The sequence below is a fragment of the Mandrillus leucophaeus genome, unplaced genomic scaffold (assembly GCF_000951045.1).
Source record: "Mandrillus leucophaeus isolate KB7577 unplaced genomic scaffold, Mleu.le_1.0 Scaffold284, whole genome shotgun sequence".
NCBI lineage: Eukaryota > Metazoa > Chordata > Mammalia > Primates > Cercopithecidae > Mandrillus > Mandrillus leucophaeus.
Genome location: NW_012102965.1, coordinates 1,800,549 through 1,825,560, shown reverse-complemented (window position 1 = coordinate 1,825,560; position 25,012 = coordinate 1,800,549). Strand labels below are relative to the sequence as shown.

Here is a 25,012-nt window from a genome sequence, read left to right as displayed (position 1 = left end):
TAGGTTGGGGAAGTTCTCCTGGATGATATCCTGCAGAGTGTTTTCCAACTTGGTTCCATTTTCCCCGTCACTTTGAGGCACACCAATCAGACGTAGATTTGGTCTTTTCACATAGTCCCATAGTTCTTGGAGGCTTTGTTCATTTATTTTTACTCTTTTTTCTCTACACCTCTGTTCTCACTTCATTTCATTCATTTGATCTTCAGTCACTGATACTGTTTCTTCCAGTTGATCAAGTCAGTTACTGAAGCTTGTGCATTTGTCACGTAGTTTTCGTGTCATGGTTTTCATCTCTATCAGTTCTTTTATGGTCTTCTCTGCATTGATTATTCTAGTTATCCATTCATCCATTGTTTTTTCAAGGTTTTTAGTTTCTTTGCGCTGGGTACGTAGTTCCTCCTTTAGCTCTGAGAAATTTGATTGACTGAAGCCTTCTTCTCTCAACTCGTCAAAGTCATTCTCCATCCAGCTTTGTTCCATTGCTGGCGATGAGCTGCATTCCTTTGGAGGGGGAGGTGCGCTCTGATTTTTTGAATTTCCAGCTTTTTTGCACTACTTTTTCCCCATCTTTGTGGTTTTATCTGCCTTTGGTCTTTGATGATGGTGATACACTGAAGGGGTTTTGGTGTGGGTGTCCTTTCTGTTTGTTAGTTTTCCTTCTAACAGTCAGGACCCTCAGCTGCAGGTCTGTTGGAGTTTGCTGGAGGTCCACTCCAGACCCTGTTTGCCTGGGTATCAGCAGCGGAGTCTGCAGAAGATAGAATATTGCTGAACAGCGAGTGTTTCTGTCTGATTCTTGCTCTGGAAGCTTCATCTCAGGGGGTGTACCCAGCCATGTGAGGTGTGAGGTGTCGGTCTGCACCCAGTGGGGCATGTCTCCCAATTAGTCTACTCAGGTATCAGTGATCCACTTGAGCAGGCAGTCTGTCCATTCTCAGATCTCAACCCTCTGTGCTGGGAGAGCCACTGCTCTCTTCAAAGCTGTCAGACAGGGACATTTACATCTGCAGAGGTTTCTGCTGCTTTTTCTTTAGCTATGCCCTGTCCCCAGAGTTGGAGTCCACAGAGGCAGGCAGGCCTCCTTGAGCTGTGGTGGGCTCCACCCAATTTGAGCTTCCTGGTGGCTTTGTTTACCTACTTAAGCCTCCACAATGGTGGGCGCCCCTCCCCCAGCCTTGCTGCTGCCTTGTAGTTAGATCTCAGACTGCTGTGCTAGCAATGAGGGAGGCTTGTGGGTGTGGGACCCTCTGGGCCAGGTGCGGGATGTAATTTCCTGGTGTGCCATTTGCTAAGACCCTTGGTAAAGTGCAGTATTAGGGTGGGAGTTACCTGATTTTCCAGGTGTTGTGTGTCTGTTTCCCTTGGCTAGCAAAAGGAATTCCCTTCCCCCTTGTGCTTCCCAGCTCTGCTTCAGCTCTCGCTGGTTGGGCTGCACCCACTGACCAGTACCGACTGTCCAACACGCCCCAGTGAGATGAACCTGGTACCTCAGTTGAAAATGCAGAAATCACCCATCTTCTGTGTCGCTCACACTGGGAGCTGGAGGCTGGAGCTGTTTCTATTTGGCCATGTTGGGCGCCCCCCTGTGAATATCTTTTTGTTGATTCTACCAGGGATTCTTTGAGCTCTTGAATATGTTTTTATCCCATTTGCAAAGTTTTTATTTCTTCAAGTATTTTTTATGTTCTTTTTTTCTCTGGTTCTCCCATTACATGTAATTTAGTGGACTTAATGTCCTCCATTTCTGTGACAATCTGTTCGTGTGTCTTCATACTTTTTCTCTCTGTTCTTCAAATTATATACAGTAGTCCCCACCACCCCATCTGCAATTTTATGTTCTGCCATTTCGGGTATCCGTGGTCAACTATGGTCCAAAAATATTAAGTGGAAAATTCCAGAAGTAAACAATTCATAAGTTTTAATTGCATGCTATTCTGAGTAGTGTGATAAAATATCTCATGGTCTCACTCCACCCCACCTGGAATGTGAATCATCCCTTTGTCCAGCATGTACACACTATGTATACTACCCACCCATTGGTCACTTAGTGGCTGTCTTAGTTATCAGGTCCACTGTTGCAGGATTGCTGTGCTTGTGTCAAGTAACCCTTATTTTACTTAATAATGGCCCAAAAGCACAAGAACAGTGTTAGTGGCAATTTGGATATGCCAAAGAGAAGCCATAAAGTGCTTTCTTTAAGTGAAAAAGTGGAAGTTCTCAACTTAGTAAGGAAAGAAAAAAAAAGTTTGCTGAGGTTGCTAAGATCTACAGTAAGAATACATCTTATCTGTGAATTGTGAAGAAGGGAAAATAAATTTGTGCCTAGCATATATTGGTTATGTACTATCCATTCAGGGATCCTTTTGGGGTCTTGAAGCACATCCCACATGAATAAGTGGGCACGTCTGCCTTCTCTACTTATCTACACGTTTACTGATTCTTCTGCTTGCTCAAATCTACTGTTGAATTCCTCCAGTGATTATGATTTTCTACTTAGGAATTTCAGTGTAGCTCCTTAAAAATTTCTTCTTATTGACAATCTCTATTTGATGCATTGTCATCATACTCTCCTTTAATTTTCTAAACATGGTTTCCTTCATTCTTCAAACATATTTATAATATCTTCTTTGAAGTCTTTGTTAAATCTAACATCTGCATCCTCCCCAAGAAAGTTTCTGCCTGGTTTTTGTTTTTTTTGGTTTTTTTCCTGTGTAAAAAAGGGCTGGGGATCTCACTATGTGGGATGGGGGTCACACTTTCTTGTTTCCTTGCATGTCTCACAATTTGTCATTGAAAATTGGACATTTTAGGTCATATATTGTAACAACTCTGGATTCTGATCCTTCCCAGGCTTATTGATGCTGTTTTGTTCTTGTTCTTGTTGTTCATTTATTTATTTGTTTAGTGACTTGGCTGGACTAATACTGTGAAGTATATTTTTCCCCCACAGTAGGCAGCCTCTGATGTCTCTGCTTAGATAGTTGTCCCTTGTTTTTTTGTTTTTAAACTTGAGTTCCTAGGGGTTGCCCTGGATCAGTCACTGATTGGTCAGAGGTCACGCTTAAGCCCCCTGGGCCAGTAAGGTTTTCATCCTTTTCCATTGGGTCTGTGTGTGACTTGGCAACAACTTTTGAAGTTCAAGGAGTTTATATACCTGCCACTTTTAACTCAGGGACTGACAGCTTGGAAGTACCCTGTCTAGTTGATCTTGGGTGGCCACAGCCATGGGCTTTTCCACAGTCTCCTGGACCACCAGTATCAAGTGTGAATTTTTTTACTGTCCCTCATCCCAATTTATCTGTTAAACTTCTGCTGGTCTGCATCTGTTGGTATCACAGAGCTATTGGCCTACTCTGTTAGCCCTTATGATATCTATTTTTCTATGTCTATTATTTTTTACATTGCTCTGGGACATGAATGTACTACACTCTGTTCCAAATAAAGTCAAAGGTAGGGCTGCAGAGCTGCAAGTCCTCACAGCTTGCTCAGCCCCCAACCTGGTCAGAGCCTCTGTGTTACTGAGCAGGAGCTGGGGATATGGGAAACTCGGATCTGTTTTGTTTGCCCTGTGAAGGGTCTGCCTGTAGAGCAGGACATTAGGGAGTGAGTACTGGCACTACCAAACAGCGACAGCTGCCCATGGGGAAGAAGGGGAGGATGAGTGCTGAGTGCTACCGTTTCCTAGATCTTCATCTGGGATAGATCTTGATCTTCAGCAATAGGAAAGTGGGGTACATGGGCACCTCACTGGCTGCAAGCCTGCCCAGAATAGTTCTGAAACCTGGAGCTAGAGGGATGGATGCAGCCCATGGTTCAAATGGCAGTTTCTTGCTGAGCTTCAGTAGATTTTATTGAATAAGTGTTTCTCAATTTATTATATACCCTTAGGTCAATTTCCAGATATTTTAAATGGTTGTCTTAGATTATTTTGACCAGTTAAATCAGTGTTTCTTTTCTTTTCTTTTCTTTTTTTGAGACAGAATCTCATGCTGTCACCCAGGCTGGAGTGCAGTGGAGTGATCTCAGCTCACTGCAACCTCTGCCTCTGTGGTTCAAGTGATTCTCCTGCCTCAGCCTCCCGAGTAGCTGGTAGTACAGGCATGTGCCACCACGCCCGGCTAGTTTTTTGTATTTTTAGTAGAAATGGGGTTTCATCATGTTGACCAGGCTGGTCTCGAACTCCTGACCTCAGATGATCTGCCTGCCTCGGCCTCCCAAAGTTCTGGGATTACAGGCATAAGCCACTGCGCCTGGCCAAATCAATGTTTCTTTGAGGGAGAGAATTCATCAAGCTCTTCATTGCACCACTTTGGAAGTCCCACCCACCCCCTGGATTGGTCTGTAATTTATAATTTTACTTATTTGCTTTAAATCAGCAGTCCCCAACTTTTTTGACACCAGGGATCAGTTTCTTGGAAGACAATTTTTCCATGGAGTGGAAGGAACGCTTTTGGGATGAAACTGTTCCACCATAGATCATCAGGCGTTACATTCTCATAAGGAGTGCACAACCTAGATCCCTCACATGCACATTTCTCAATGGGGTTTATGCTCCTGTGAGAATCTAATGCCACCACTGATCTGTCAGATGCAGAGCTCAGGTGGTAATGCTCACTTACCCACTGCTCATCTCCTGCTGTGCAGCCCAGTTCCTAAAACCCAGGGGCTGGGAACCCCTGCTGTAACTTGCAATATTAAAACATTGCAAAATGCCAGATACAATCATTTACTTAAAATAAAACTACAGAATGTAGTTTCAGTATTCTGTCATTTCTTTTGTATCTATCTCTTCAAACTTTGGCCTACCTTAAGGCAGGGCCTATGTTATATTCATTTCTGTTTGTATTATGCAGGGAGCATTAAGTAGGAAGTAATGATCTTTTCAGCTTAAGAAAAAAGCTAAATACTATCTGTTTTTTGAATATATGAATCCACAATTACTTTACCCGGTAGTTTACCTTCAGAAGCTGAGTGATTAGCTAGTTACTAGGCTAGCCCCTAGTTGGTCTTCATTGTACACATATCATACAAACACACACTCACATATTTACCTTTTCATAATCTTTTCCCAGCAACTTTTCTCCTTTAAGTGTGTCTACTTGTAAAGGCTTTTTTTTTTTTTTTTTTTTAAACTTACTAGATTTTAAAGGCATAGTAACTATGGTCTGTACACTTTGGGAAACCAATGAAAATGTTTGAAACATGAAATAAATTCTATATTGGCTAAAAGATACTGCAGAACCAAAATAAATGTCTGTAAAATGTGACATTAAGTCTACTTACCAACAGCAATTCAACAGTTAAAAAGTTACAAATAGGCCGGGCGCAGTGGCTCACACCTGTAATCCTAGCACTTTGGGAGGCCAAGGTGGGTGGGTTGCCTGAGCTCAGGAGTTTGAGACTAGCCTGGGCAACATGGTGAAACCCCATCTCTACTAAAATACAAAAAATTAGCCAGGCGTGGTGGCATGCGCCTGTAGTCCCACCTACTTGGGAGGCTGAGGCAGGAGAATTGCCAGAACCCAGGAGGCAGAGGTTGCAGTGAGCCGAGATTGTGCCACCGTACTCCAGCCTGGGCAACAGAGTGAGAATCCATCTCTGGGGGAAAAAAAAGTTATAAATAAATTATATTTAAGGTGGCATATGAATAGATTTTAAGATATTTGATATAGATAGAGTATCCTCAAAGGTCTTAAAGATCTTGTTCACCATATTTCACCCATAGATTAAAGAAAAAAATGAGGACTGTAGGGATTGGAAGCCAGGCCTGGTACCAGCTAATATGGCCCTCAGGAAAGATCCCCAACACTTTCACAAAGAAGAGATGGTTTCATAATGTATTTAACATTTTTCTACCCTGATGTGGGTAGAAAGACCATGAAACCCCACTGTATACACTCAGACTTTTGCATTTTGATAGCTTCATTCATTCATTTGCTAACAAATATAAGCAATTTACCTAGCACCTATACTGTGCCTGGGATTCTAGTAATACTTTGGCTGAGGATACAGTGAAGGACAAGGTAATCTGGGCCCTTTCCTCATAGGTCTTATATACTAGCTGGGGAAGTATAAAAATGTTTTTAATAATGTAAGTAAATTTATTCTTGCAGATTGTAATGTTATGAAGCACAGCGTTCTTTAGGGGTAGGAGTAAGTACATGTGGTAATCTTCCTTAGATTTGGAAGTCAGAGAAGGCCTTCTTATGAACTGATACTTAAGCTGAGGCATGAAGAAAGAGTTGGAGTGAAGCGGAGGGAGTGAGGAATGACTAATCAGAGGCCCTGGAGAAAAAGAGAGACTCACACATTTGTGGAAATCAAAGGCAGCCAGTGTGGCAGAAGCACTGAAGCACTGGGAGCCTGAAGAGCGTGTTGTGTAAGGAGGCTGTGGGGGTGTTGGAGTCAGGCAGGACCTCAAGGTCTTGAATACCAAGGGTCTTGAATTTTATTCCATTTGAAGTGTTTTGAGCAGCCAGCATAACATAACCTTGACTGATTTTTAAAAAGATCTCCCTGAAAAATATCCCTGGCAGAAGGGCAATTAGGAGGTTTTGTAATCGTCCAACTGAAAGATGATGAGACTTGGGCCAGTGAGATCAGGGAAGGGGGGAGAGGAAAGTGGATGGATTCAATAAATACTTTAGAGGTAAGGGCCAGGCGCAGTGGTTCACTCCTGTAATTTCAGCACTTTGGGAGGCCAAGGCAGGTGGATCACCTGAGGTCAGGAGTTCAAGACCAGCCTGGCTAACATGGTGAACCTCCATCCCTACAAAAAAAATACAAAAAATTAGCTGGGCATGGTGGTGCGCCCTTGTGGTCCCAGCTACTCGGGAGGCTGAGGTATGAGAATCGCTTAAACCCAGGAGGCAGAGGTTACAGTGAGCCGAGATTGCACCATTGCACTCCGACCTGGGCAACAGAGTGAGACTCCATAATAAATAAATAAATGAACGTAAGAACAACTGGGTTGAAAAACACAAATATTCTCTTTAGTTCTATTTTGATACTGTCGCTAGCAGTTGAAGTCAAACCTAATACAAATGCTCATTGCATTACGATTTTAGGATGGTAAAACTTTAGTGTTTGACGATGTTTTATGATGTCCGTTAACTAATTATCACCTAACTCAGAGAACAGATCAAAAGTCATTTTAACTAGAAATAAAATGGGAATAAATAGTACCTCTTTATGCATTGGAAAACTTTCCATGCTTCTTTGACAGCAGAGGCAAAGGCATCGTGGTACAAGGGAGTGATAGTGGGTTTTTGGAGCTCAACCAGCTCTACAATTTTGAACAAATCATTTTTCTAAACTTTAGTTTAAAATGGAGAAGATAATCTTTATTTCACAATATTTTTAAGAATGAAATAACTGATGGGCAACACATACTCTAATAGCTGTTCAATAACCATTCATTTTCTCAATTTACAAATAGCCTTTCCTATAATCTACACTATTCAGATTATTTGTTAAACCTTGAATTTTTTTTTAGAATTAGAAGAATTTAACTCAATTCTCTTAATTTCCAGACAAAGAAATAACAGCCTAGGGAGATGAAGAGACTTGCCTGAGGACACAGAATGTACTGGGGGCAGAATAGAACCAGCACTATTTTCTCCAAACACCTGGCATGTTTCCAGTACACTACATTGCCTCATGTGGCTCCTCTAATGTTGAATGGAGGATTTTATAAGATATCCATATATCCATTCCATCGCCTGCTTAAGAGACTAAAGAGGGTGGTGATTAATAGTGACCTTTTGTTCTCTTTGCTAGTTATATGCTATGGGAAAACTTCCTGGAACCAGAATGGCAGAGTTAAAAGCCAAGTATACCTTGCTGCATGACGCCGTGATGAGGTACGCAATTTACCAGTATGGAGACATGATTAATCATCTTTAAATTTCTTACTGGTGATGAGACCTGTCTTCATTTGCATTCCCCCATAAGCAGACCCTGAGGCAAGGATTTGCGTTCAGGTAGTTTGAGAAGTGATACGAGAAAGCATCATGAGCAAGTGGGGAAGTGCAACTGGGAAGGAAGGAATCCAGCCTTGAACGGGCCATGTTCATCTGCGAGTTTATATGATGGGCTACTGGGGCTCAGCCTCACAGAGGAGCCTCTGAGTGGTTCACCTCAGCACTCTCCCCCTGAAGAGTGAAGAAACTGGAATATTTGCCCACCAGTTTCCACCATTCATTTTATTACAAATTACTCCCAGGTAGATTAGCTCTTGACACTTCTAGCTTGCCCTTTGACAAACGAAGCAAGCTTTGATGGCCAGAGACAGCTCTCAGGCAGAGGGACACAGGTGCTGCTGACATATGGCAACTGTCCACCAAAGCTGCCGGTGGGCAAGAGGATTCTGGTGGGACACTGACAGTCTCTGCATAGGCCACACCTGCAGGACCCTTCTCCCATGTCTGTTCATCACTCAGAGGTGTAGATTCTCCAACAACCCCAGCCTAAGTCTGCTGAGACCCTGTCTTTACTTCTCACCTCCTTCCCATATCACAAGCTACTTACCTTGCAAGTCCCAGTCAGCAACAGGTCAGAAGAACAGGCTACCACAGAAGAGTCCAGCAAGCCTGCCTGAGCATTGGCTATTAGCCACTGGGAATTAAGAGGGCAGGGGAGTGAAGAAAAACCCTAATGTGCTGTGATTCTTTACCACTCCAAAGCCTCTTTCTTTCCTTTTCCCCCGTCTCGTCTCATGGCCTTGCATGGTGTCTTCATCAAAAGCCAAGGAGCAACAGCAGCAGATAGAAACTCCATGCTGCCACTCCCCAGCCGTCCTCTCCCCGCAATTCCCAATCACTGCCCCTCCTTCTTATCTTGCCCAGAGATATTTGGCTACTTTGAGGGTGAAAGCATGAGGGAAGAGTGAACAACTTTGAGAAGAGGAGAGCTGCATTCCTATGCAAACTTCAGGTGCACCCAGGTTCCTCACAGCCCTCCAGAGCCCCCAGCCTTCGTTCCTTGTCCTCAAGCCCAAGCCAAGTCCTCACCCTCACACCTAATGGAGGTTCCATTCCCCCATAGCTGGTCACGCCTGCCAGTGTGTTCTCAGAGTCCTCAATACTCAGGAATTTTGAGACTTTAAGTGTAAAGTCTGGAGTCACCTTTTACAGCATACTTCACATTGCTTAACTGAGAGGAAATGCCATGCAGTTCTCTGGGCATCCCTCCAATCCTCTTTGCAAACACAAGGAATATCAGTGTTTCCTGCCCTCTGGATAGCTCTTCTCTAGAGCCCAGTGGAGATTTGCAGGGTGCTTTGACTTAACTTCCTCCTCCCCTGGCCCGCAACTCAGCTCCCTGGCCCCTAGTGACAAGTAGCAATACAGGACCTCAGCTATGGCGTTATTTCTTCCTCTTCCAGGTTGTGTTGCAAAACAGTTAACTTCCCTTCTGCTACCCACATTTTACCTCTTGACCACTTAGTTCCCTCTATTGCCATTGCAAACACTCACCATTCTCTCCTACTCCCAATGCCTGGTGGGTGGGAAAGATATGAAGCAGATGTAACATTCGTGCTGCTAGGACTGCAGCTGGGCAGATATAGCCTGGAAATATTGAACTGAAACTGAAGGAGTCTTCCATAGAAACCATGTTATAAGAGTTGTTAAAGTCTCTTCTACTGGTGTCATGTTTTAAGTACATGTGGGTAAGTTGCCATTTGTGTTCTGGCTGGAACCCTACCACCCTGTCCTTTCTGTGGAGAAACAGGCACTGTAGCCTGGGCCAACAGCTTACAATTTCAATAGCTGAATCCTGACTTATTAAGGAGATCAGATAACTTTGGATTTGCAAAGTTTATTAGTATACATGGAAATTGAATTATAGGAGAATAATTGCAGCTTTCATTAGTGAAAATTATTTGAGGTTTCATTGTAGCTATTGTTATTGCTGTTTGGTACCTAACATCATGCCTGGAACGTGTTATGTCTCAGTAAATGTTTTGCTAGATACTGTTGAGCAAATAACATTGTAAAACCTGGGACAATGGATGTATCTGTACTGAATTGAGAATATCACAAAGGTGAGGCAGGCACAAGGTAACTTCAGTTGAGACTGGCTTGATCAAGTCATTGGACGTCTCTGCAAATGAGCTGGAACTTGAAGATTTCTGTTGGTAAGGACAGTTGGTGGGGAGCACACATCAAAAGAGAGCTCTGGTTCTAAAACAGGAAGTGGTGAGGGCTTACTTCAAATAGGAGAGGTAGCTAATATAAGGGTTTCTGGGATATATGAATCCTATCTACTGGTAAGGTTGGGGCTGTTGCTAGCTGATGCTAGCTTGCAGCATAGAGGAGTTCTACAAGATAGTGGAGATTCCACCATGTCCTATTTCTACATCCTCTGACAGATGTTTAGTCCTTTTCCCTACATAGGGCCAAGGCCATAGAACATAACTGGGGTTGTAGGAATCTCCCTCTACTGTGACCTTCAAGTCCAGCTCTAACCAGTGTTCATCTTAGAAATCTATAAATTTATTTATATTCATAATTATGTATGGAAATTTCTCTTTCTAGTTTCCTAATAAAGTGCCTTTAGAAAAGTTTGTCTTTTCTTAGTTCACTAAGTGGGGAGAGATTTTCCTACAATTACATTACAAGAATTCAAGGGAGCTAGGATTGTTTGGGGAGTTCAAGGGGAAATCTCCTCTTTCCCTATCATTTATCCCTTTCTAGTAAGTCATAATCATTCTTCAAAGTCAAGTGCAAATGTCACATTCCCATTGAGTGATCCTTTTTCTGTTGTCTCCTGCTGTCTTGATCTGGACACCAGCGGTAGTACTTGTCATCTGGTATTCCTCCCCATCTGCCAGATTGTAAGATTCTTGCAGCTAGGAGCTAAGCCTTATTCACCTCTTGCACCTAGCATAGTACAGTCATCTCTTGGTATCCATGGGGGATTGATTCCAGGAGCTCCCGCAGATACCAAAATCCATGGATACTCAAGTCCCTGATATAAAATGGTATAGTATTTGCATGTAACCTAATCACATCCTCCTGTATACTTTAAATCATTTCTAGATTACTTGCGATACTAATACAATGTAAATGCTATGTAAATGGTGGTTATGCTATATTGTTTAGGGAATCGTGACAAGAAAAGTCTGTACATGTTCAGTAAAGAAACAATTTTTAAGTAAACATTTTATTTTGGAATAATTTTAGATTCATAGAAAAGTTGCAAAAATAATATATGAAGTTCCCATCTATCCTTTATCCATTTTCCTCTAATGGGAGCATCTTACATAACCATGGTCGGTCAAAACTAGGAAGTTAACATTTGTATATTACTATTAATTGAACTCCAGATTTTCAACAGTTTTTCCACTAATGTTCTTTTTTTGTTCCAGGACCCAATGCAGTATAGCCTACTATATTTAGTCCTCATGTCTCCTTGATCTCTGTGACAATTTCTCAGTGTTTCCTTGTTTTTTTAAATCACGTTGACAGTTTTAAGAGTGCTAGTCAGGTATTCTACAGAATGTTTCTCAGTTTGGGATTTTTCTCATATTTAGACCAGAGTTAGGTGTTTTGGAGGAGAATACCACAAAGGTGAAGCACACTCAATTTTTTAACAAAAATTTTCCCTTGTGGTTGATTGAATCCACAAATGTGGACTCACGGACATGAAGGGTCAGCTGACTTGGCACAAAAATGTCAGAGTTGAGCTGAGCCCAGGAGTGGGGAGCAGCTATCCTCACTAGACCCCCACAGGAGCCACAAAGGGAACCGAGGGTGTACATGTCTCATTACATGAGTCTCTGTTTTTCATGTAACTCAGCACACAAGAGTCAGAGGTCCAACTGCTCCAGAATGCCAAACGTTTCACTGAGCAAGTACAACAGCAGCAGTTTCACCTGCAGCAAGCTGATAATTTTCCAGAAGCATTCTCCACGGAGGTCTCCAAAATGAGAGAACAACTTCTCAAGTATCAAAATGAATATAATGCAGTGAAGGAAAGAGAGTTCCATAATCAGTACAGATTAAATAGGTAAGTGAACAATGCTCTCCAGCACACTGAAAAGTCATTTCCTCATAAATAGAAAAAAAAAAAAAAATGAGATGAAGTTGGAGGTAACTGAAGGAGTAGGAGACAGCAATATGATGATGATTGCAAGCCTAGTTCTCTTGAATCCTTAGAATGGAATGGGAAGTCCCTGAACAAGAAAATTATGCTTCTCGAATAAAAGCTCAGGTGACAGAGATGCCTGCTGTGTTTTTCATGTCAGGCAAGCCATCTCATTGACAGCTGCAGCCAAAGAACACACTCCATCAAACAAGTTCTTAGCACTCCCTTGCCCTCCCCCTGCCCTGGCAGTGGCCCCTCATGCGTGCAGTACCAGAGCACACATCTGCATGGTGGGCGCTTCTCCCCACATGCGTTTTCCAAACAAGCCTCCGTGAGCTGAGGTTCACATCTCATCTGGCTCACTCTATTCTTCTAAGAGAACAGCAACAGGACCACATACGCAAACTTCATCTCCTACTACTAGGCTATTCCTCAGGATCAAGGAGAAAAGGTACATCCTTTTGGAAGACATATTTACTTATCCAAATTTAGAGGACGTCATTTAGTGAACTAAAGCAGACATTAAGTGCTAAAAGGGGAAGTGTTATTTTCAAAATCTCTTCTAACTTTCCTCCCAGGGAGTAGCAAGTCAGTGGAAGGGTTTGTTCAGCAAGTCATACTATTTAGATTGAATTTGAAAATGATGGCAATTCAAGTTTTCGGCTGTGGTGTGCTGTGTGCTGTGCCTGGGTACAGGGGAGAAAGCAAAACCATTTCTCCTAGGGTTTGTTACCATTTAAGGTGGCAGAACTTTGTCTGGCTATTTTTAAGAGGTGAACTTCTGACAGTGCAAATATAATTCAGTCCTTCCTAGAGATAAGCAAATGACTTGAGCAACCTCTCGAAGACCTTAGAAGCCCTGGGTTTAAAATCTTCTCTTTGGGGCCTATTTTTTCACTGGCGGTGGGTGTGGGTGGGGTGTGAATAAAGAAGGTCAGTTTAATCAAGACATCCTATTCGGGGGGGAAATGGGAGGTTTTTTGTCTTTCAATCTAAACTTGTTTCAGGCTTTCCAGTGACATCTATAAAAAGAAAGCCCAGCTATTTCTGTGCTCTGTAAGCGCTCTTTCAGTTGAGAAAATAATGAAATTAAAACAATTGGTGGTTGTTCATTAGTATTGAAAATGTGAATGCTTGACATTTCCGTGAAAGAGTAAGAAGAACATAAGTCAGTTGATATTTAAATTGTTTAAAATTTCCAACTATTCCTGCCAAGAGAAAAAAAACAAAAACAAAAACCAGAACTGTTGCCCTTTAGGTATAGACAGGCAGATTATTCACTGAGATGGGAAGGAGACAATGCGTAGTGACCTGCGGTGAATAAGAACATTCAAAATGCACATTTGCAGAAATGTTTAGTATGTATTCTTTTTGAATTTATAATGTATCATTCTTAAGCTTGAGAAGGTTCCCTTGCATTCTCAAATATTAACGGCTCAAGAACTAACAAGCTTATTTTCCTGAAAATAATGGTGATGCTAAAAGAAATAGCAGTAAAGAATGATAGGCTCTGCATTTCATTGCCTTATCATATTTAGTATCACGGTCATGCACCTCATAATGGTGTTTCAGTCAACAATGGACTGTCTATATGATGATGGTCCCATAAGATTGCAATGAAGCTGAAAATGTACTTTTGCCTAGTATTTACTATTTGATACATTTTATTTTGGAGTGTACTCTTTCTACTTCTTAAAAAAAATATATTAACTGTAAAACAGCCTCAGGCAGGTCCTTCAGGAAGTATTCCAGGAAAAGGCATTGTTATAGGAGATAACAGCTCCTAAATACCTTCCAGTGGGACGAGATGTGGGGGCAGAAAACAACGGCTTTGATGCTGACGCTGTGTAGGCCTAGGCTAATGTGTGTGTTTATGTCTGTTTTGTTGTTTGTTTGTTTGTTTTGAGACAGAGCTGTGCTCTGTCACCCAGGCTGGAGAGCAGTGGCATGATTTCGGCTCACTGCAACCTGTGCTTCCCGGGTTCAAGCAATTCTCTGCCTCAGCCTCCCGAGTAGCTGGGATTACAGGCACCCATCACCACGCCCGACTAATTTTTGTATTTTTAGTAGAGATGGGATTTCACCATCTTGGTCAGGGTGGTCTTGAACTCGTGTATGTCTTTGTTTTTAACAAAAAATGCTGTAAAAGTAAAAAGAAATTTAATTAAAAACCTTGTAGAATAAGAATACAAAGGAAGAAAATACTTTTACACAGCTCTACAATGTGTATTTTAAGCTGTGTTATGAGTCAAAAGCTAAAAAAAAAAGTAAATTTTGTAAAGTAAAAAAGTTACAGTACATTTATTATCAAAGAATAATATGTTTTATAAATGTAGTGTAGCCTAAGTGTACAGTGTTTATAAAGTCCACAGGAGTGTAAGTAATGTCCTAGGTCTTCACATTCATTCACCACTCACTCACCCAGCCACTGACTCACCCTGAGCAACTTCCAGTCCTGCAGCCTCCATTTATGGTAAGTGCCCTAGACAGGTGTACCATTTTTTATCTTTTATGTCATATTTTTACTGTGTGTGTTCTATGTTTAGATACACAAACACTTATTGCCTACAGTACTCAGTCCGGTAACCTGCTATGCAGGTCTATAGCCTAGGTGCGACAGGCTTTACCACACAGCCTAGATGTGTAGCCGGCCACACCATGTAGGTTTGTGTAAGTGCGCTCCATGTGTTCACACAGTGATGAAGCTGCTTAACGACGCATCTCTCAGAATATATTCCCTTCGTTAAGCGACACATGACTGCACATGATACAGAAACCAGTTCCCTCAACACCCTCCCGCTGACCTCCGTCCCCCTGGAAAAAGTAGATATTTCCATCCCCACATAAAAATAAAGAGATGAAGCTAATGAGAGAAAACTATTCATCCACATGTACAGATGACATTTGTCAGAACAGCACAACAGACTCTCATTGAGTGTCTAGATAATAGAAGCCCAAAAAACTAGCACTCCTCCACCCAATATCTTCAGGAACTTCTGAATCACTGGCAACTACTAAGAACAACATATTGTTCCAATACTCTAGAGAAAGGATTTTGCTGTGTAATTTTGTCGATTTTTTTGTGTATGTTCACATAACATAAACCTTTTAATAAATGTTAATAAATCTAATTATGTGGTTGGTTGGTTAATAATTAAATCTATGTTGCAATAGTTTCTGGTTCTGGATTAATATTTATGACTTGATAAGCATGCAGTTCAGGAAATAATATGTAGTCTATTTAAAGTTAAATTAATACATTATAAATAAATAATAAAGTAATGAAATACTGTTGAACTTATTTTTTGAAACAAAACAGGAGTACTTACCTTTCTGAACAGTTTGAAAAGATTTTTCAGTACTCTGTTCAACCTTTTCCTTGCCTTGACTGTGTTACCTTTTGGGGCTTCCCTGTTTTCTAGTAATTCCTAAACTTTGAACAGCAAATACATTGCGTCTTTCGTGCTAGATCTGACGCATTCTGACCAGTCTTGGTCAGCTGGGGGAAACAAGGCTGTGGTGAGGTGGCACTGTCCATTGCGCTGTGAACACGGAGAGTGAGAACACTCAGGCCACACACGTGCAGGGTTGTCCTGACGTGACCCTGAGTTTAGTGACTGTTGACTCTCCTGTGGCTGGTTCCTGTGGTCCTTGTTGCACATTCAGGGTTTATTAGTTGTTTTCCATTCTTGGTCCAGTGATGATAGCAAAGTTGGAAACAAGAAAAAACAGATCTGGTAAGAAAGGAAAGGAGGAATGATCTTAGCAATGCATCTGGAATTCCAGAAAATTAGAATGTGACAGGCATGTAGGTACTTAGGAGTAGTCACAAGGAAAAACTCACAGCTAGAACAGATTTTACCTTAACTTAAAAAAAAAAATCTTTGCTCTTCTGTGGCAACAACTATCTTAAAAGAACTAGCTTAGAACAGATTTCTCTGAATGTGTTTCTCATAACTCAAAGAGAAGCACCTGAGACACTTGTTTGAAAGGCAGATCCCATCCAAAAAGTAATGATTATGATCTTTGCCCAAGCCCACCGCCGCCACCCAAAGTGACATTTGCTTATGTGACTCTGACTCACATTACAGTTAGAGGACCATGCGTTCCAGAGGTGGTTCTCAGCTCTGACTGCAGGTCAGTCACCTGAGTCTCCTCTCAGTGATCATTCAGTCTACGCGTAAACACTTCCAGTGACAGGAAGCTCTCAGCCTCCCACGGAGGCTCATACCAACTTTGGAAATGCTCCTGCACTTAAATGGTTGTTGGATTTGTTTATAAACCTACCTTCTTGCAACTTTCACCCATCCATGCTGGTTCTACTCCTGTGGTGAGTAATGCCTCTCACACATGTCAGCATATCAGGCTTCCTGCATTATCTCTTCACCCATAGATCCTTAAAACCAAAAGCCTTTTGACCTTGCTTTAGAAAGGAAGTAAATCCTAAGGAGCTTTGATGTCAAAGCACCCCTTAGTCAGGAAAGCTGAAAAATGTCAGATTTAAGTTTTAACGCAAGTTTGAAAGGTTAGGAGTTAATACATACCAGGAGGCACAGAAACAAAAACATGTTTTTTGCCCCAGTAATCCCATGCAAAAGTGATAATCCAAAAGGAGAGAAAAAGATAAAATGCATAAAGATATTGATATTTATGAAAGTGAAATATTGGAAGCAATCTGAATTCTAAAAAAGTGTGGAATATTTAAAATAATGCATTCCAGAAATACCTTGATACTGAACCTCTGTAGTCAGAGCTGTATTTGTGTGTCAGTTTGGCTTTGACTGTGTGACTTTGGAAAAGTTGCTTAACTCCTCAGTTTCTTCATTTGTGCAACAAAAATAACAATTCCTACTTAGCAAGGTTGTGAATTTTAGATGTTATGCATTTAAAACACCTGGCACACAGTATGCTTAGTATATGATAAATAATATTTAAGATTATTTTATTATGGTACATCCACCCAGTAGAAAGCCTTGAAAATAGCTATTATTATAAAGTGTGTTTAGCAACTTAGGAAAATATTTTAATTAAATGTTAGGTAAAAATGGATTCAACCACACATATACATTTAAAATAAGTTTATTCAAAGATAACAGGGAAAATAAAAATGATCAACCATGTGTGATGGAGTAGGATTATAATCTTTAAAAGTAGAAAAGTACATTCCTTTTAGAGGAAATAAGTCAGTATTTCTTAATTAAAAGAAAAATGTATGATAGAAATGTAAGTTTTAAATGTCCTAAAGAATTAGTCATTTTATGTTTGTTTAAACATAAAAATATATTTAAAGAAAAGACCATAAGTCACATCTTGTGAAAGAGCTTGCTGTCACCATTTTGAAACTCAGAAATACTCAGGTTGCCTCTGTAACCAAACGATAGTAGCACACTACCACCCCCTGGTGGCAGCATGCCCAAGGTGTAGGATCAATACCTGGGAAGTAAAATATCACTAATGTATATATGCAAACTCTAAAAGCAAAGGCATAACTATTTAAAGATCTAAAAAACTCAATTTGTGGTCTAGACAACTAACCTACATTAAATTCAATGTGACACATTTATTACAACATTCATCTACATTATTGCAAATAAAATGTCATAAAAATAACATAATCCCATTAAAAAGTGGGCAAAGGACATGAATAGACATTTTTCAAAAGAAGACAAATGGCTAAGAAGCAAATGAAAAAATGTTCATCACTAATCAAAGAAATACAAACTAAAACCACCATGATATATCATTTTAAACCAGTCAGAATGGCTATGATTAAAAAAAACAATAATAAGATGTTGGCGGAGTGCTGAGTAAGGGGAATACTTATATATTGTTGCTAGGAATGTGATTGCTACAAGCTCTATGGAAAATAGTATGGATATTTCTCAAATAACTAAAAATAGTAACTGCTAGTCCATCGGGCAATCCTACTACTGGCTATATACCCAAGAAAAAGAAATCATATCCAAAAGATACCTGCACTCAGATGTTTATTGCAACTCTATTCACAATAGCAAAGATATGGAATCAACCTAAGTGTCTGTCAAGAGACTGGATAAAGAAAATGTGACATATATATACAATGGAATACTATTCAGTCATAAAAAAATGAAATTATTTCTTTTGTAGTAACATGGATGGAACCAAGGCCATTAAGTGAAACAAAACTCACAAACAGCCAAATAGCACACATTCTCATAAGTGGGAGCTAAGTAATGTGTACACGTGGACATAGAGTGTGGAGTAGTAGATACTGGAGTCTTAGAAGGACGGGAGGACAGAAGGAGGGTGAAGGTGAGAAATTACTTAATGGGTATACATGTATATAATTTAAGTGATGGTTGTACCAAAAGCCCTGACTTCACCATACTGCAATATATCCATGTAACAAAACTGCATTTGTATCCCTTAAATGCATAGAAATGAGAAAACCTGGTGTGCATGTGCTTTTAGCTCATTTTCCTAGATCTACGGGCTAGTGGGATCTGCTTATTTGATATAACCAGTGAACATAATTGTCTGTGTATTCTATTATTTCATATGATTTTTCAAGTGTGATCAATACAAACTTCAAAATCTTTCTATATTGGAAAATCATATGACTTCTTTGGCACTTAATAGTTAGCCATTAAATGCAGACTAGCAAGAAAAATGAAAAATATTTCTCTTAGACTTTTTCAGGAAATCTAGTTGATAAAACAGTTCAAAATACAGTTATTGGAAGAAATACGCAATTATATCAAACTCATTTTGTTTAGAACATTCAAGCTATTTGAAGCAGTTTCCAAAATGTCATTCTAGCATCATGTCATCTTATTAGTTAAAATTATAAACTTTTTTGTATTTTCTCATGAACAAGTGAACAAAACCATATGTTCCCATTCATTGTCTGTACTTTCTAATGTTTTTATTTATTTTGTTTGTTAATCTCAATTTATAATGATGACTGGCTTTTAGAAAAACTGAAATTTCTTTCTAGGATGCCAAGGATATCCAATTGATTGATGGGATTATTGAGTTTGACTATGTCCTTAACTGATCTTCTGACTTCTGCATCAGTGCACTTTTGATAGAGGGATGTTGAAGTCTCCAATTGTGAGAGTGGATTCATCTACTTCTCCTTGCACTTCTATCAGTTTTGCCTCATGTATTTTGATGTTCTGTTGTTAGGTGCATATACATTAAGAATTCATTGGCCGGGCGCTGTGGCTCTCACCTGTAATCCCAGCACTTTGAAAGGCCAAAGCAGGCAGATCACAAGGTCAACAGATCGAGACCATCCTGGCCAACATGGTAAAACCCCGTCTCTACTAAAAATACAAAAAATTAGCTGGATGTGGTGGTGCACACCTGTAGTCCCAACTACTCAGGAGGCTGAGGCAGGAGATTCGCTTGAACCCAGGAGGCAGAGGTTGCAGTGAGTCGAGATTGTACCACTGCACTCCAGCCTGGTGACAGAGCAAGACTCTGCTAAAAAAAAAAAAAAAAAAAAAAAAAAAAAAAAAAAAACCAAAAAAACATTAAGTCATCTTGAAGAATTGACTCTATCATTATATAAAGCCTCTCTTTGTCTCTGATAACTTTTCTTATTCTGAAGTCTGTTCTATCTGAAATTAATTTAGTGACTCATCATTTTTTAATGTTAGTATGGCATATCTTTATCCATTTACTTTTAATATATATGGGTCTTTATATTTAAACTGGATTATTGGCAGACACAGCATATAATTTGGGTCTTTTTTTCTTTTTGGATCCATTGTGACAATCTTTTAACTGACATTTAACATGATTACTGTTGTAGTTGGGTTAGTATCTTCTACCGTATTTTTACTGTTCTGTATTTATTGTGCTTGTTCTTCATTCCTGTTTTTGTTCCCTCTTTTTATGCCTTTTGTGGTTTTAACTAAGCATTTAATGTAATTCAATTTTCTGTCCTTTCTTAGTATATCAGTTGTGCATCTTTTTTTTACTTCAAGTGGTTGCCATGGAGTTTGCAATATACATTTACTAATCTAAGACCATTTTCAAATAACACTATACCACTTCAAGTACTTTTTAACAAAATAGTCCTATTCTTCCTTCCTATCCCTTGTATCATTGCTGTTATTTCACTTACACATGGGCATACACAAATATATATGCATATGTAATTGAATACATTGCTGCTGTTATAAATTTGAACAGTGTTATCTGTTATCTCAAGAATAAGACAAAAGCTTTTCTTTTCCCTTCACTGATTCCATCTCTAATGCGCTTCATTTGTGCAGAACTGAGTTTCTGACCTACGTAATTTTCCTTCCCTCTAAAGAGCTTCCTTTAACATTTCTTGCAAAGCAGTCTATTGACAAACAAATGTCCTCAATTTTTATCTGAGAAAGTCTTTATTTCTCCTTTACTTTGGAGAATAATTTCACAAGGTACAGAGCTTTAGGTTGGTAGTTTTTTCTCTCAATACTTTAAATATTTCACTCTACTCTCTTCTTGCATGTATGGCTTCTGAGGAGAAATCGGATGTAATTCTTTGTTCCTCCATAGGTAAGTGTGTTTTTCCTCTAACTTCTCTCAGGAATTTTCATTATCGTTGACTTTCTGTAATTTACATATGATATGCCTAGATGTTCTTTGAGCTTCCTGGATCTGTAGTTTATTTTCCTGCATTAATTTGAAGGAATTTCTTGTGTTCCTTTCTTTCTTCTCCTGGTATTCTTGTTATGAGTATGTATGCCTTTTGTAGTTGTCCCAGAGTTCTTGAATATTCTGGTTTTTTCCTAGTCTTTTTTTTTTTTTCTTTTTAGTTTGGGTAGTGTCTAGATATCTTCAAGCTAAGAGATTCCTTCCTCACCCAAGTTCATTCTGTTAGTAAGCCTGTTACAGGCATTCTTCATTTCTGACACAGTGCTTTTGATCTCGAGTAGTTCTTTTCTTTCTTTTTTTCTTTTCTTTTCTTTTTTTTTTTTTTTTGGTTGTTGTTTTTTGTTTTTGAGACAGAGTCTCACTCCATCGCCCAGGCTGGAGTTCAGTGGCACAATCTCGGCTCACTGCAACCTCTGCCTCCCGGGTTCAAGAGATTCTCCTGCATCAGCCTCCTGAGTAGCTGGGATTACAGGCGGCCGCCAACGTGCCCAGATAATTTTTGTATTTTTTGTAGATGGGATTATTTCACCATATTGGCCAGGCTGGTCTTGAACTCCTGACCTCAAGTTATCTGCCCGCCTGGGCCTCCCAAAGTGCTGGGATTACAGGCATGAACCACCACTCCTGACTGAGTATTTCTTTGTTATTTCTTAGAATTTCCATCTCTCTACTTATGCCCATTTTGTGATTAAGTTTATCTGTTAGCGTTCTTAGCATATGAGTCATAGTTGTTTTAAATTCTTGGTAATTCACACATCCTTGCCATATCTGGTTCTGATGCTTGCTCTGTCTCTTCAGACTGTGTTTTTTGCCTTTTAGTGTGCCTTGCAGTTTTTTTCTTGATAGCCAGACATGATGTACTGGATAAAAGGAACTGCTTTAAAGAGGACTGCAGGAACATGGTGGTGAGGTGTGGAGGGAGGGGAGCATTCTACGGTGCTATGATTAGGTCTCAGTCTTCTAGTGAGTCTGTGACTCTGAACTGTGAACTTCATCAATACGTCCCACCACCCTCCAGACCCCCTTAGGAAAGACAGGATGGCTAAAGTGGGCTGGAATCAGGTATTTCCCTTTCTCCCTGTGGAAGGCTACAGCCAGCTGGAGTTGGGTGTTTCACTTCCCTAGGTCAGTTAGACTCCGATCAAACCCCAGCAGGTTAATTATAGTTGCTCAGGGCGGGCCTGTTAAAAAGAGCAGAATACTCTGGCATGTCAAAGTACTTCTGTTTCCCTCCCCTGCTGGAACACAAGGAGATTTTTCTGATACTCACTGAGAAGACTTGGTTAAGCTCCTGGAGGTAAAACTCACAAAACTGTGTCCCACTGGGGATTTTTACTCTCAGACATGTCCACGCCAAACCTCCAGCAATTCATCAATTACAATTTAGATGTTTCTACCCAGCACTGGTTCCTGCCCAAGTTTCTGCTTATGGGTGTCTACTCCAATAAATTGTGATTCTCTATATTCACTTTCTGTGTCTCCAATTTTGGGGAGAGTAGTTTGCCCTGTGTGTGACCTCACTTCTCTTATGGATATGAGAAGAGCTGTTGATTTTTCAGTTTGTTCAGTTTTTTACCTGTTAAGGTAGAGTGGAGCCTTTAAGCTCCTTACATACAGGAATGGAAACCAGAAATATTTTGCTTTTCCTTTACTAGTCTCTCATTTTCTGGATTTCTAAATTTTGAAATCCCAGAAATCAGTCGTTAGTTCTCTTCCTGTTTCTTTCTACAATTTATCCCGAAGTGATCCATCCCATCCAGTCCTATGATCTTAAACATCATCTCATGGGCTGTGATTCCAGGTAAGATGGAGTAAGCCCGCTTCATCCTGTCTCTTCCACTAAACACAGCTATAAAATCGAGTGGAATGCATGAGCGTCTATTTGAGGACTCTGAAAAGTAAATCACGACAGGCAGGTTGGGGAAGAAGGTCAGGATTAAAAGTAGCATTGAGCTGTGGTTAATTTATTATTTTTTCCCCTCTGGTATCCCCTAACCTGAATGCTAACTTGCATGAAATCCAGAGATGAACACTGACCTGGAGAGAGAGAGCTCCAGGAAAAGCCCTTTAATTCTGGCTCAAGGAACAAGCAAGGAACTCATGATGCTCAGAGAGAGTCCAGACCCCTGTTTAGCTTTTAATTCCTCTCTACTCTCTCTTACCTCAGCTTCCAAGCAACACTGAGGCAGCAGTGGCAGAGTCATATGTGATGGGAGCCCACAGGAGCCAAAATACTGGGGAAGGGAACCTTTGGAGCTGTGATTCTCAAGAGAATTAAAAAGTCCTTTTGCTTGCTTGCTCTTGTGCTCTTCCTCTCACACAGATGTCAGTAAATTTGAAGATAAATAAAAATTGTCCGATCTGAACAGAGAAAAAAAATTGAATAAAAATGAACAGATCCATGGCCAGGTGCGGTGGCTCACACCTGTAATCCCAGCACTTTGGGAGGCCGAGGCAGGCAGATCACCTGAGGTCAGGAGATTGAAACAAGGCTAGCTAACATGGAGAAACCCCGTCTTTACTAAAAATACAAATATTAGCCGGGCATGGTGGCACGCGCCTATAGTCCCAGCTACCCGGGAGGCTGAGGCAGGAGAATTGCTGGAACCCACGAGGGTGGAGGTTGCAGCGAGCCAAGATCACGCCACTGCACTGCACTCCAGCCTGGGCGACAGAGCGAGACTCCATCTCAAACAAACAAAAATAACAACAACAGATCTACAGGCATCCATGAGACAACAGCAAAACATCTCATTCATGTCACTGGAGTTGCAGAAAGAGAAGGTATATGATTATGAAAAAAATTTGAAGTAGCAATGGCTGAAAACTCCCCAAGTTTGGTGAAAGAAAAGCCCATAGATTCAAAAAGCTCAATGACCCCCAAACAGGGTAAACTCAAAGAAATGTGTTCCAAATGCATCACAGTAAAACTCGAAACTGAAAAATGAAGAAAAAATCTTGAAAGAAGCAAGAAACAGGTTTCAAGAATGATACTCATATTTATAATTTTGAAAATTAAGTGAATTGAAATGCCATTACCAAAAGAAGCAATAGAAAAACAGTAGGTTTCAGGTGGGAAGATAATGAGTTTTAATTTGAGGGCCCTTTGATATACACAACTGGAATTTCCCAGTAAGAAACTGAACATAAAAATTTGGAGCTCCAGGGAAATTCTGAACTGGAAATAAGGATGTTTAACTCATCACTGTAACTGGCACTGTGGAAACGGTATACAGAATAAGAAAAGGAGAAGTTAGGCTTCAACTAGGCTATGCAGTAAGAACAAATCTTAAAATCTCAGCGGAAGAACTGAATGAAATTTTGTTTCTGGCTCATAGCACAGTCCAGTGCAAGTCATGCAGCCACCTCGATCCTAAGCTTTGCCAGCTGGAGCATGTGCCTTCCAAGTTCAACACGGCTGGGGAAGACATTTGTTACTTCCACTCACCTTCCTTGGGCAAATTAGTCCAATGGCTCCAATCCAAATGCAAGGGAGACTGTGAAATATAGTCACCCTGTGTGTCCAGGAAGGGAAAATGGTGCAGCAAACACATGACAATGGGTCAGGATAGAAGTGACAGGATAGAAGTGTAGACAAGGTGTGCCCACCTGGACTGCTTATGAGTTCATGTCACAGTTTTAATAGCTTGTAGTGGAAACAAAAGTAAAAATAGTTGTCCTCAAATACCCATATCTAATAACCACTTAGACTTGGCTCCTGGTCTAAATCTGCCCTTCACCTGAAATACTCATTCAGTCTCTTGTGTATCCATGTCCCTATCACATCTGGATCTCTGAAGTTTCCTCTGGCTCTAGCATTCGTTATACCTCAGGAATGCAATTGTCACACACAACTGAAACTGAGCTCTTCAAATAACCCTTCTGCACACCTTTGAACAACTGTGGACTCTTCCCTTCTGTGATTTCTGTGAGGGTTTTCTGCAATCTGGATATAGAAGAATGTGGTGCAACAGGTCATTCTGAGTGATCTATTTGCATATGCATGCCCGTATCTCATTCAGCACATACATCATTTTAAATAACGAAGATGGGAACAAAACTAATTTCAGTTGTTCCATTTATTCATATTAATTTTTACTGGATGGCAACTATATGCAAGCACTTGTTAAGACGATGATGCAGTGGTAAATTGGGAGCTAGGTTTTCTAGTGGGGAAATGTGTAACACAATGTCAGGTCATGGTGAATACTATATAGAAAAGTAAAGCAAAACGAGGAAAGAGTTTGAGGACTGTTGGTACTGTTTTAGATGGCCAGGCACCTCTATGAGA

General features: G+C 40.4%; 1 protein-coding gene across 1 annotated transcript in view; it reads left to right on the top strand.

Annotated features, from left to right (window-relative positions):
* CCDC146 (coiled-coil domain containing 146) overlaps window positions 1-25,012 on the top strand; it is a 196,170-nt gene that overhangs the window by 117,372 nt on the left and 53,786 nt on the right. The window contains exons 3-4 of the mRNA XM_011985461.1: window positions 7,780-7,862; window positions 11,803-12,012. Coding sequence (XP_011840851.1) covers window positions 7,780-7,862; window positions 11,803-12,012 — 293 coding nt within the window. The remainder of the gene's footprint in view (window positions 1-7,779; window positions 7,863-11,802; window positions 12,013-25,012) is intronic.